At 40.8% G+C, this 13,514-nt stretch overlaps 1 protein-coding gene across 1 annotated transcript in view; it reads right to left on the minus strand.

Moving 5' to 3' along the window:
- Positions 1-641: 641 nt before the first annotated feature.
- Positions 642-13,514, minus strand: part of OAS3 (2'-5'-oligoadenylate synthetase 3) — a 45,318-nt gene continuing 32,445 nt past the window's right edge. Inside the window, exons 17-23 of the mRNA XM_074270864.1 lie at positions 13,172-13,316; positions 12,464-12,637; positions 8,511-8,793; positions 5,140-5,315; positions 4,110-4,348; positions 3,441-3,588; positions 642-3,078 (exon numbers count right to left, since the gene is read on the minus strand). Coding sequence (XP_074126965.1) covers positions 3,067-3,078; positions 3,441-3,588; positions 4,110-4,348; positions 5,140-5,315; positions 8,511-8,793; positions 12,464-12,637; positions 13,172-13,316 — 1,177 coding nt within the window. The 3' untranslated portion in view covers positions 642-3,066. The remainder of the gene's footprint in view (positions 3,079-3,440; positions 3,589-4,109; positions 4,349-5,139; positions 5,316-8,510; positions 8,794-12,463; positions 12,638-13,171; positions 13,317-13,514) is intronic.

Consider the following 13,514-nt stretch of genomic DNA (forward strand, 5'->3'; position numbering starts at 1 on the left):
AGAGAGAGAGAGAGAGAGAGAGAGAGAAGAAGAGAGAAGAGGATGAGGAAGAGAGGAAAGAGAGGGAGACAAAAACAGGGGCAGAATGAAAGGGAGACAGATTTAGAGAAAAAAGGCGAAAGAGGAAAACAGAGAAACAGAGAATGACAAGTAGAGCCAGATTTCTTTCTTTCTTTCTTCCTTCCTTTCTTTTTCTTACTTTTCTTTCCTCCTCCCTCTCTCCCTCCCACCTTCTCTTTCTTTCTTTCTCTTTCTTTTTCTTTCTCTTTTTCTTTCTTTCTTTCTCTTTCTTTTTCTTTCTTTCTCTTTCTTTTTCTTTCTCTTTTTCTTTCTTTCTTTCTCTTTTTCTTTCTTTCTTTCTCTTTCTTTTTCTTTCTTTCTTTCTCTTTCTCTTTTTCTTTCTTTCTCTTTCTTTCTCTTTCTTTCTTTCTTCCTTCCTTCCTTTCTTTTTCTTTCTTTCCTCCCTCCCTCCCTTCCTTCCTTCCTTCCTTCCTTCCTTCCTTCCTTCCTTCCTTCCTTCCTTCCTTCCTTCCTTTCTTCCTCCCTCCCTCCCCCCCCCCTCTCTCATTCACTTTTTTGCATATTTCTTTGGAGGGATTTGAATTTTATTTGTTTGTTTTAATGATAGCCTTTATTTAAAAAAAATATATACAAAGATAGTTTTCAACATTCACCCTTGCAAAACCCAGTGTTCTGAATTTTTCTCCCTCCCTTCCCCCACCGCCTCCCCTAGACAGCAAGTAATCCAATATATGTTAAACATGTGCAATTCTTCTGTACATATTTCCACAATTATCATGCTGCACAATAAAAATCAGATCAAAAAGGGGTAAAAGGAGAAAGAAAAATGTTGTTTGTTCTCTTCCTTGTTAAAACAGTCTTCATTATAAAGAGTGCTTCTCTGGGGAAGGAAAGAGAGAAATACAGGGGAAATCTAGTCAATGTAAAACCAAAAGTATCAATAAAAATTCATTTCTTTCTTCCCTTCCAGTCTTCCTCCTTTTCTCCCTTCTTACCTTCCTTTCTTCTTTTTTTCCTTCCTTTCTTCCTCCTTTTCTCTCTCCCTCCTCTCTTTCTCTTTTCTTTTCCCTTCCTCTCTTTTCCCCGTTTTCCTTTTTTCTTTCCCTACATTTAATTTCGTTATAGTGAAATTGGGAATTTCCTTTGGGAAGGCAAAGGAAAGGATAAAAGGAGAAAATTCCAGTCAATGTAAAAGCAAAGCATATCAACAAAATTTATCTATTTTGCAAATTCCCTTCTACTTTTGACATTCTATATCCTTTTTATTTTTCACTTTATTTTTAAATTTTCAATAGTATTTCATTTTTCCAATTATATATATTTTGTTTATTTTTTGTTGTTTTGTTTTTGAGAGGCAATTGGAGTTGAGACTTGCCCAGGGTCACATAGCTAATAAGTATTAAGTGTGTGAGGTAGGATTTGAACTTAGGTCTTCCTGACTTCAGGACCACTGCTCTATCCGCTGCATCATCTAGCTGCCCAATGCCAATTACTTGTAAAGGTATTTTTCAACATTTTGGGTAAGATTTTGCATTTCAAATTATTTTTCTCCCTCCCTCCATTCCTTTCCCTATTCCTAAAACAACAAACAAGTGATATAGGTTATACATGTACAATCACTTTAAACATATTTCCACTTTAGTCATGTTGTGAAAGAAAAATCAGAACAAAAGAGAAAAACAAGAGTAAAAAAATCAAACAAAAAAAGGTGAAAATAGTGTGCTTTGATCCATATTTCTCCCTGGATGTGGATGGCATTTTCTATCCCAAGTCTGTTGGAATTGTCTTGGCTCACTGTAGAAGTCTATCATAGTTGATCATCACATAATCTTGTTGCTGGGTACAATGTTCTCCTGGTTCCGCTTGGTTCACTCAGCATCAGTTCATCTAAGTCCAGGCTTTTCTGAAATCAATCTGCTCATCATTTCTTATAGAACAATATTTCATTACATTCATATACCATAATTTATTCAGCCAATCCCCATCTATTCAATTTTCAGTTCCTTGCCACTACAAAAAGCACTGCTACAAATATTTTTACACATGTGGGTCCTTTCCTCTCTTGTGACATTCTGTATTCTAAGGTCCCTCTTAGCCCAAACATTCTGTGACATTAATCTAGCTTTTCAAGATGGGCAAAGCCCTTTACAGATTTGATCTCAGTTGAACGTCACAACAACCCTATGAGATTGATGCTTTTGATTGTTCAGATCCTTCACTCTGTTCAATTCTCCATGACCACATTTGGCGTTTTCTTGGCAAAGACACTTGGGCAAAGGAGCTGCAGAAGGAAAGGATAATGAAAGGGATTGCCTGTTCCTTTTCCAACTCATTTTAGAGAAGAGAAAATGAAGGCAAACAGGGTTAAGTGACTTGCCCAGGGTCACATAACTAGAATCTGAGGCTAGATTTTAATTTAGATCTTCCTAAATCCAGACCCTAAATATACTCTATCCATAGCTGCCCAAGATAGATACCAAAAATATTATTGTGTCCCCATTTCATGGATACAGAAATGGAATCTCTGAGAAATGAAATGACTTGCCCATGATTATGTAGCTAATGAAAATGACAGAGGAAGGATTCGACCCCAGGTCTTTGTGCCTACAAGCCTGCCATCTTGTGATTCAGCTTTGAGCATGCTGAATTTGAGATATTAATGGATCAGCCAGGTAAAGTTCAGGACAGAGATCAGGGCTGGAGCTGGGTAGTTTGGTGTCATCTGCAAAGATGATAACTGATACCATGGGAAGGAATGAACTCTTTGAAGAAGACAACATAGAGAAGAAAATGGACAGTTGAATGAAGCATTAATAAGGACCACCTGTGAAGGGTGAGACAATGGGGAAAGGACTGACACTAGAGCTCAGAGAGAATAATACATGGATAAAACAATCCCTGGGGGAAATGGAGAGGGATTCCCTCAAGGAAGCCAATGCACCCACATCCAGCAGATAATCTTGCATCCCAGCTCTGCAGAGCAGGTGATAGCCAGGCAGTCCATATGATGAAGAGTTTAGGGTTCAGAGGCAGGATATTCCAGATTCATGAAGAGATCTAAAGAGACATAAAGGTCATCTCTTTGGTACTGACATCAGTTTACACAAGTAGCATTGCACCCTAAACCTCTGTGGGTAAAATTGAAAAGCAAATAGGAGATTTCCCATTGGACTGTTAACCATCAAGTAACCACAGGTGACTAAGAATGGAAACCAACAGGACTCTGGTTTACATTATCACTTGTGGGTAAGGAAGGATTATATGGATTCAAAAACTACATCCTTTTCTCTTCCTCTTTTCTGATTTGTTCAGCTCTGGACATTATCTAGTTTTTACTTCCTTGCCAGAGCTGCCATCACATGACCTCAGGAGATTCCAAACCCTTCCCCTAATTCTTAGCCACTACAGATTTTTCTTACCTTGAAGGCCCAGGGCTGGACAAAGTCCCCAGATGTGTTTGCACAGCATACAGAATTTGCATAGTTAGCAGCTTCTTTTGCCAATAGGTCCCAGCGGGTGCCATGGCCCAGATTCCCAGTTGGGTCAGCAGGATCCAGGATGATTGGCCTATGGGACCCATTCAAGAATTCTTTCTTAGTTTTAGCTAACTCTACACGTATGAATTATCCACACCCATTATCTATGTCAGCCTAATTCCTTACCCCATTCCTGGATCTTAGTTTCCTCATTTAGAAAATCAAGGGGTTGGACTAGAGGCCCTTAAAGGTCCCATTAAACCCCAAATACGTGATCTTGAGATTCCTAACACAGCTCTCTGGTCCTTTCCTCTACTGCCTCACAAATAGGGACCTGCATCCTTACCCCTTGTCCTTTGGGGTGCTAAAGAACTCAAAATTTTGATAGTCAGAAACACATGGAAGAGAAATGGAGGAAGGGGATATTTATATTTGTCATGAGAATAAAAAAGAGATGGTATTTGTAAAGCAATTAGCACCCTGCCTGGTACAGAGTAGGGATTAATAAATTCTTGTTCTCTTTTTTCCTTCCCTTAACACAAGTTGCCTCTAGTATTGACTTGAGGGATGAATAATGGGAGTGAACACTAGGAAAAAAAAAAGGATTAGAACCTGGGTTTCCGGAGTTGCTGAGTTAGGAAATTCTTGATGATCTCATTCTCATGGTCATAGTTGACTTTCCAATGGATACAGAGGTTCTTATAATTCTGGACCAATTCTAGGACTGTCCTGAAACCTTCAGCCATGTTGAACTGGGTTGTTCCATTCCCCTGTTCCCAGGCATAAATGGTTAAGAGTTCTAGGGCATACTGTGGAGGGAGTGCTCCTCTTCCTTTGGGAACTCTCACACACTGGTAGAAGAAAACAGAAAGGGCAATGAGCAAAAAAGTCACTGCCTTCTCCACTTCCCCCTCCATCCCTCAAGAGGAACTGAGCTTGGTTTATAGTGTTGGTAGAGCAGCTGGTTGCAAAGAGGATGGGATTTGGAGTCAGAAAGTCTAGGTCTGAATGCTGATTCTATTATCTGTTACTTATGCAGCCTTGGGCAATAATTCATCTTTGTGGGACCCTGGTTTCCAACTCTACAAAATAGAAGAGTACAAAATGGCCAAGGTTTTGGTGAACTAGAGTTTTTATAATTCTGTGTGTGGTTGTGAATGAGGAAGAACAGATATATAATATCCAGAACTGGTTGGGTATAACCTGGAAGTTGGACCACAGCTGCTTCCTGCTTCTGAGAAGAAGCCATTTGATTCCTGTTCCTGCTTTCCCTTCCACTAAACTTTAGAAGGGGGAATGTCAGATGTAGAAAGAACATTGTAATATAGAATAGCAGACCTGGTAGAGTACTTAGAATGTGGAATGTCAGAGCTGGGAGGGTACTTAGAATGTGGAATGTCAGAGCTGGGAGGGGTCTCAGAACAGAAAAGGTCATAGTCAGGAAGGTTATTAGAATAGGGAATGTCAGAACTGAAAGGGGCTTCAGAACATGGAATTTCAGATATGGAAAGACTTTTAGAACATGGAACTTTATAGTTGGAAGTAAATATGTACCATAGGAAGTCCCAGTTGGCAGAGAGCTTGGAACACACTCCAGGGAGAACCTTTGGAGACTCAGCCCTGAAGAATGCAGGGGCTTTACCTGTTTGTACCAGTGCTTTACCAGGCGGATCAGACTCTTCAACTTGGTAGGACGAGAGATAACAAAATCCCGCTGCAGTTCCGTGAAGCAGGAGGAGAATTCGCCTCCATTATTGTAGCTATCAATGAGATCGATATACACCTCGGGCTTGGGCTTTGTGCCTGAGCCTAGTTGGCCTAAAATGAGGGAGAAAGGAAGCATAGCAAATTTACCAGTGCATTAAGTTCACCACTGCATAAGATATAGGTTTGGGTTTTGTTTTGTTTTATTTTGCTGAGGCAATTGGGGTTAAGTGACTTGCCCAGGGTCACACAGCTAGGAAGTGTTAAGTGTCTGAGACCAGATTTGAACTGGGGTCCTCCTGAATTCAGGGCTGGCGCTCTATCCACTGCGCCACCTAGCTGCCCCTAGGTTTGGGTTTTTATGGAAACTCTTAGATGATATAAAAGCAAAATTGAAGATGTGTTTCATCTTGAAAACTTTAGGTCTCACCATTTAGTGAGTTGAGTACATGTTGTTTTAGATTATCTTTCCTATCTGGGTTCTAAGATCATTCATCAGTACATCAAGGAGAGTTAGAGCATCATAGGGCCTTGAGAAGATAGAACTCTGCACTTGTAGCAGAAGGCATCAAAGGGAAGGAGAGTGATCCCAGTATAACTAGAAGGTTACATTCTACCTCTTCACCCTCCTCTCCCCTTTCAGAATGGATAATACTATTGGAGAGACTGGACTAGTAACTGGATACAAAGAACATACTGAGAACAAACCTGGATACAGATATTGGTCAGTAAGGCAATAAACATTTATTAGGCACTTACTATGTATCAGGTACTGTACTAACCACTGGGGTTACAAAAACAGGTAACGGATAGTCCCAGCGCTCAAGGAGCTTGTAGTCTAATAAGGGAGACAACAGGCAAACACATATATACAAAGCAAGCTATAGACAGGATAAACAGAAAATGGAAACAAAGTAGTGGAATTAAGGGAGTGCTGGGGAAAACTTCCTATAAAAGACGAGATTTTAGTTGGAACTTAGAGGGAGCAGAAATGAGGAGGGAGAATTTTCAGCCTGGAGTAGAGAGATGAAGTGTCATGTTCAAGGAACAGCAAGGAGGCGGGTGTCCTAGATCAAAGGATATATGTTGGGGAGTAAGGTATAAGAAGAGTGAAAAGATAGGAGGGGCTAGGTCCTATTTGTTCCTAAGAGCAATAGGGAGCCACTGGAGTTTATTGAGTGGAGGTTTGAGGAGTGGTGGTGGTGACATAGTCAGATCTTAGCTTTAGAAAAATCACTTCGTGGTTGAATGGAGGATGGATTGAAGTGGTGAGAGACTTGAGGAAGGCAGGCCTATCAGCAGCCTATTGCAGTACTCTGGATATGAAATAATGACCAGACTAATGGAAGGGTCAGAGTAAATAATAGGATATTGTAGAAATGTTGCAAAATTAAAATCAATACATTGATTATGAGGGGTAAAAGATAGTGAGGATTCAAGGATAACATCTAGATTTTGAGCCTGTGGGGCTTGAAGGATGATGTTGTCCTTGATAGTATTGGGGAAACTGGAGTGAGAAAGGGTTTAGGGCAGAGGTTCTCAACATACGGCCCTCAGGCCAGATGCGGCCCTCTGAGGATGTTTATGGGCCCGCCAGGTAATGGCAAATGGGCTGAGGGGCGGAGACAGAGTGTGAGCTTTTGTTTTTACTATAGTCTGGCCTCCCACAGTCTGAGGGACAGTGAACTGGTCCCCTATTTAAAAAGTTTGGGACTTCTGGGTATCCAATTTGAGATATCTGAAAAGCAGTTGGAGATACAAAATTAGAGTGGAAAGGTTTGAGAAAGATAAGTAGATTTGAAAACCATCCACCTAGAGTTGATAATTAAATCCATGGGAGCTGAAGAGATCAATAGGTGAAATAATATAAAAGAAGAGAGGAGGGCCCCTGTGGGACACACATGGAAAGAGGACATGATCTGAAAGAGGATTAGCAAAGGAAACTAAGTAGAAGCCAGAGGAGGAGAACCAGAAGAAAGGAGTATCCTGAGAATATAGAAGAAAGTATGAAGGAGGAAAGAGTGATTAATGGTGGCAAAAGCTGCAAAAAGGTCAAAAAGAAGGTGAACTGAGTGAAGACTATTAGATTTGGCAACTTAGAGATCATTGGTTATATTGGAGAGAACAATTTTAGTGAAATGATGAAAATACAGAAGGACACAGGTGGAAACAGGAGAATAAACATCTGAGGAAAGAAACCATTTCAGGGAATGTGACCCCCTCAACCTGAGAGAAATGTACTCATTCTCAGGGCTCAATAGAGAAAACTGCACCCAAAGGGATCTTAACGAGCCTTCCTCAATGGAAAAAAAGGACTCTCAACGTCAGCTCATGTGATGTATCACTTTGCTTCCTTACAAGGCATATGTGCCTCAAGACCTATATACTATTAAGACTGAGCTCACTTTCTTCGAGGGACCTTTCATATCCAGTGGGGAATATGCCCCAAGTTTGGGGGAAATGTTTCATACAGACTGTTTTTTCTATATTTTCTCAGTAAATACCTTCGTTAAAAGTTGACATCATTGGCTGATTGGTAGATGGAAACACTACCAGTAGGGGCTTATGAATAATGGTACAAGACATCTGGTCTCAGGATTTTTCCTAGACTCCTGAGAAAGTAATAGTCAGCTGCTCTCTGGGGATCTAATCTACCAGTGTGAGTGGAGAAGATATGGTCTATTGTTCTGTCTGTCACTCTGTCTCCATACATGTGTATATATATTTGTGTGTATACATATGTGTGTATGCAGGTATGTATATATGTGTGTGTGTGTGTGTGTGTGTGTGTGTGTGTGTGTGTGTGTCTTATGTGGTCCTGATGACAACCTTGGTGCTATTACAAGCTCCATTTTATAGATTAGAAAACTGAGATTTAGAAAAGTTAAAAGACCTGTCCAGGATCACTCAGTGGTTCAGGAAGGATTTGAACCCAGATATTTCAGCTTTTTTGCTCCACTGAGATGACCATAGAGGGAGAAGGGAGGGAAAGAAAGGGAGAAAGTCCACATGAGAAACCTCAAGAAGTGGGGAAGGAAAAAAAATCCTGGCTGCAAGGTTCAATTGCTTAATTTGAAGAAGTTACATTAGTCCTAAATCATAGCAGTACTAGGATTGAATCACCACCTTGAAATACATTTGAAAGTAGACAAGCAACAGCCCAGTTCTCAGAGATCTAAGCAGGATTCACCGATGGACAAAGAAGGGTTAGGGGCCATGCAAGAAGCGAGAACCCTTAGCAGTGAGCCCAGTTCATGGGGAAAATTAGGACTGAGGGATATGCCCCCCTCTAATTTAAAAGCAGCTCACCCAAAGCATTAAAGGCAGGAAGCACGTCAAAGTCTACGCTGTGGTCCAGAGTCCTGGATGTCAGGGTGAAGCTAAGTACCCGGGGATTCTCCCACTTGGAGATTTCAAACTTTACATCAAACTGCTTCTCCCGCCTGCACGCTTCCAGCTGGGTTCGGATTTCTGTGATGATTTCCGCCCGGTTAGTCCCTTGGTCTGAGAATCCACAAAAACAGCTGAGGAACACTATGAGGTCTGCATCAGATCGGCCTTGCAGGGCAGTGCCCTTGGCAGAGGAGCCTCCCTGAATGGGGGAAGAAGTATGGGGAAAAGAGAAAACGTCAGATCTCAAGCTTAGATCAGGGATCACTGCACTGCTGGAGCCATGTGGGCAAAAGACAACTATGGTTGGTAGGGAGTGCACACAGAACCACAGCAAAGATAGAGAACCTGGAATAATGACCTCCAGGGGCAGAGATCTTGGATCAAAACATGGGGAGAAAGATCATTTATTAGTTTCCTAATATCAGTTGTGTGCTGGAACCAGCTTGCACAATCTGCAAAAGGCCAATGTTAAATTTTCAGTAAGCATTTAGAATTCAGAAATTGACAAACACTAGACATTAGAACTTGGTTTATTTTATTGGTATTCTGGACTTAAGAAATTGATGGAACTCTATACAAAGATAAGATTGAAATGGGCTCATGATTTAGAGATATAGGGTGATACTATAAGCAAATTAGGAGAATAAGAGATAGTCCCAGTTTCTCAGATCTGTGGAGAAGGAAAGAATTTATAGCCAAAGAAGAACTAAAAAGCATTATAAAATACAAAATGCATAATTCTGATTATATTAAATTTTTTAAAAGTGTTGTACAAACAAAATCAATGCAGCCAAGATGGGAAGGGAAGCATAAAACTGTGGGTGGGGTGGGAGGAAGTTTACATCCACGGGTTCTCATAATGGCCTCATTTCTTCTTTTGTTAGTAGTTAAGCATTTATTTAATTTTGTTTTTAAATTCTTTTTTAATTTCATTTTCAAAATATATGCATGGATAATTTTTAACATTCACCCTTTCAAAACCTTGTATTCCAAAATTTCCTCCTCCCTTCCTCCCCCTTCCCCTAGGCAGCAAGTAATCCAGTATATATTAAACATATGCAATTCTTCCATACACATTTCCACAAATATCATACTGCCCAAGAAAAATCAAAAAGGAAAAAAACAAGAAAGAAAACAAAATTCAAGCAAACAACAACAAAAAGAGTGAAAATACTATGTTGTGATCCATACTCAGTTCCCACACTCTTCTCTCTGGGTACAGATGTTTGATTAAAGATATGCAAATTAAGACATCTCTGAGGTATAACTACATACCTCTCAGATTGGCAACTTAATAGGAAAAGATAATGATAAATATTTGGAGGGGATGTAGAAAAACTGGGACACTAATACATTGTTAGTGGAGTTGTGAACTTATCCAACCTTTTGAGAGCAATTTGGAGCTATGCCCAAAGGGTTATCAGACTGTGCCTACCCTTTGATCCAATAGTGTCTCTATTGGATCTGTATTCCAAAGAGATGATAAAAAAGGGGAAAGGACACACATTTGCAAAAATGTTTGTAGCAGCCCTCTTTATAGTGGCAAGGAACTAGAAACTCAGTGAATGCCCATCAGCTGGAGAATGGCTGAATAAGTTATGGTAAATGAATGTTATGGAATGTTGTTATTCTGTATGAAAGTCAGCAGGATGATTTCAGAGAGGCCTGGAGAGACTTACATTAATTGATCCTAAGTAAAATGAGAAAAACATTGTACATAGCAATGACAAGTTTATGTGATAATCAACAAGGAAGGGGATGTGGGGAAGAGAAAAAGAAAAATTAGGAACACCAGACTTTTAAAGTGAATGTTGAAAACTATCTTTGCAAATATTTTGGAAATTAAAAAAAAAAGAAATTGATAGAGAAAAATGTTCGTGTCGCAGAATCAATATGAAAGTTGATTATAATTTTGTTTTTTTGTTAATTTTAGAGAAAATCTAGAAAGGGAAATGTCTTGCCCAGAGTCATTCTACTTTTACTGAAATTGGGACCAAGCTGAGGTAGAATATTTAAGTGGAACTCAATTCTGATGGTCTCATAGACTGGTACATTTGTCCAACCTCTTGTTTTATCTGCAGGAGGAAATGGATACTGTACTTAGAGTCAGACCTGAATTCAAATCCTCCCTCAGATGCTTACTAAATCTTATTTATTTATTTTTGGGAAGAAATTGGGGTTAAATGACTTGCCCAGGGGTATACAACTAGGAAATGATTAGTGTCTGAGGCTGGACTTGAACTCAGGTCCTCCTGACTCCAGGGCCAATGTTCTGTCCACTGTATCAAGCTATCTCTCTTTAGGTTTACTAGCTGTGTGACCATGGGCAAGGGAGGAATCAGCAGATTTCTTTGCCTTTAATATAGAGTCTATACCTTTATGGGGAATAGGGAAATCTAGTTTTGACACAGAGCCAGCACTAAGGCAGAACAATCAGGGCTGTCTCTTATTTCACTGCTATCCATGTCAGTTTGCCCACAAAAGTGGAAAATGTTGAATCTGAACCCAGATTGGGTGACTCCCGAGTTAAGGAAGGCTTCTTAGAAGGATGGGTTGTATGGAGTCTGGTAGAGAAGAGGTTGGGGTAGGGTCTAAGGTACTCTAGCAGGAGGCACTGGTGTGAGCCCCATATTCTGTGGGCTATTTTGTTCTCCCCTGACCCAACCCCTATGCCCTTCCTTATGCTATTCAAATGTCCTGGAAGAGACCTTTTACACCAACCTCCTAAGAGAAATGATTATCGATAGCCAATGACTCGGGGAGATCCAGACTTCTCCCCTTTTTCTAAAGTCCTGATTTTTAAAGTTTAATCTCTCAAAGGACATTGCAGATAATGAGATTGGACCAAGACCCAACTTGGAAGGATAGCTCTTGAGTTCTACTCAGTCTCGAGTGGGCCATAAATTCTTTGAATGGATTGCTCAAAGCTGGGGGTGATCTTGCTATAGAGTTAATCTCTCAGTCCAAGAGTGCTAAAATGCCAGGAAACATCTATATAAACTTCTATTATGAGGGTCTTTAGTCCAGGAAAGATGGCTAAATAACCATTTTTTCATTAATAATGTGCTGGCCTTATTAATAAAATTAATAAATCATCCAGAAACTATGTCTCATCCTCTTTATTTGACAGATTAAGAAAGATGAAGACTTTAAATGACTCATCCTAGATCATATAGCTAGTAAACTTCAGAGGAAGAATTTTAACCCAAACCATCTTAACTCCAGGACTTTTTCACTATTCCCTAAGGTTCTCCTCCCAGTGCTTGGTTCTGACCCCAGTGATCTTGGGAATTATCCCCTCTCTGAATCAAAGCTGAACATTATATCTCTTCTGGGACCTTGAAGGTGGTTCACTATCTAGACATGGCCCCTTAGTGACTTCCCACCATGCCCTGGTGTCCATTAAAGGAAAATAACTTGATCCAGGATCTGGGGGTCAGAGGATAGGGTAGAGTAGGGCAAGGATGGAGGAGAATAACTCTGAGATTCCTAGGAAGTCTCCAAGTAAATTAGAAGAGCTGGTCCATCTATTCTTATCCATGGTGAATCCCTCCTCATTCAAAGAAGTTTTCTAGTCTCTTTATTAGTCACTTCATCTCTGTGTGCCTCAGTTTCTTCATCTGTAAAATGAGAATAGTCTTAGCATCTACCTCCCAGAATTAATGTGAGAATATCTGTGAAGTTCTTACCTAGTTCAGTGCTTGGAACATAGCAGATAAATGCTTCTTCTCTTCTTTTCTTTCCTCTTATAACTCCCAGATGAACTGACTGGGACCAGCTGTATTCCTAGTTCAGACCCTAACCCGTTCTGTTATGGGGAATGCCCAGTTCTTACTTTGGGGATCCTGTTCCATCTGTGAGTGGCTCACCTTGACTATTTTGAGCACCTTGGTGGATGAATTCCGGAAGCAGTTTTCTTTCAGGAATGAGCAGATGATGTCCACAGCTCTGCTCACCTGGTCCAGGAATTCTCGGTTGGGCTGGAGGAATTTGCTGATGAAGCTGTCCAGCTGCCAGGATGGAGTCTGTTGAAGCAGGGCTGGCTGCAGGAAAAGACACCAGGGATCAAAGAACTGGAGACTCGGAGCTGGAAAGGACTGCAGAAACTGGCTGAGCTCTTTATTTTGACAGATGACAAAACTGAAACTCAAAAAAGTGAATGGAGTCACCCAAAATCAAACATGAGGATTTGAACTCAGGTTTTCTGACTTCAGACTTAGGATTCTTAGCACTATATCGTGCTGACCTGTACTTTGGTCTAGGGCTGAGGTGGAAGGGTGGATGGGGGGTTTCCACAAACGAAAAACAACTAAAACTCAAATACAGCCAGGCAGCCCAATTTACCTTCTACCAGCACCAAACCAAACCATCCAAGACTCCATCTTTCTTCAGTGTTGATCTAGAAATTAGGGATACTGGGCTCTTCTGAGGTTTAGTTTTCTCTCTTGCAAAATGGCAACAAGAATAGATGGCTTATCTAGTCCCCCCCAGAACCACTCCATTTTAACTGATGTCATTAGGATGTTTGGGGCAGAAAGCACAGTCTTCCCATTCCTCAAAGAGGTCCTTCCTCTTACCATCACATCCCATGGCTGCACTGGAGAGCCATCCCCATTTACAAAGCAGGGTGGACACCCACAGGTTTCAGCTTCCCGGGCTAGCCTCTCCCAATTTCCCTGGCCCACATTCCAGGTTGGGTCAGCTGGGTCCAAGATCAGGGGCCTGGAGTTTAGAGTAGAGAAAATAAATGAACGGGAAGCCTTCCCTACATGGGACTAAGTAGGTAGGCAAAGGACAGGCTGGAGGGAAGGACAAGAAGAAGGAATATGAGATGGGGGCGGTTGGGACAATATGGACTGCAGAAGAAATAGCTAAGTTGGACATCATCTGCTCATTCCTGAAAAAAAAAAAAAACTGCTT

This window comes from Sminthopsis crassicaudata, chromosome 1 (genome assembly GCF_048593235.1).
Source record: "Sminthopsis crassicaudata isolate SCR6 chromosome 1, ASM4859323v1, whole genome shotgun sequence".
NCBI classification, from domain to species: Eukaryota; Metazoa; Chordata; class Mammalia; order Dasyuromorphia; family Dasyuridae; genus Sminthopsis; species Sminthopsis crassicaudata.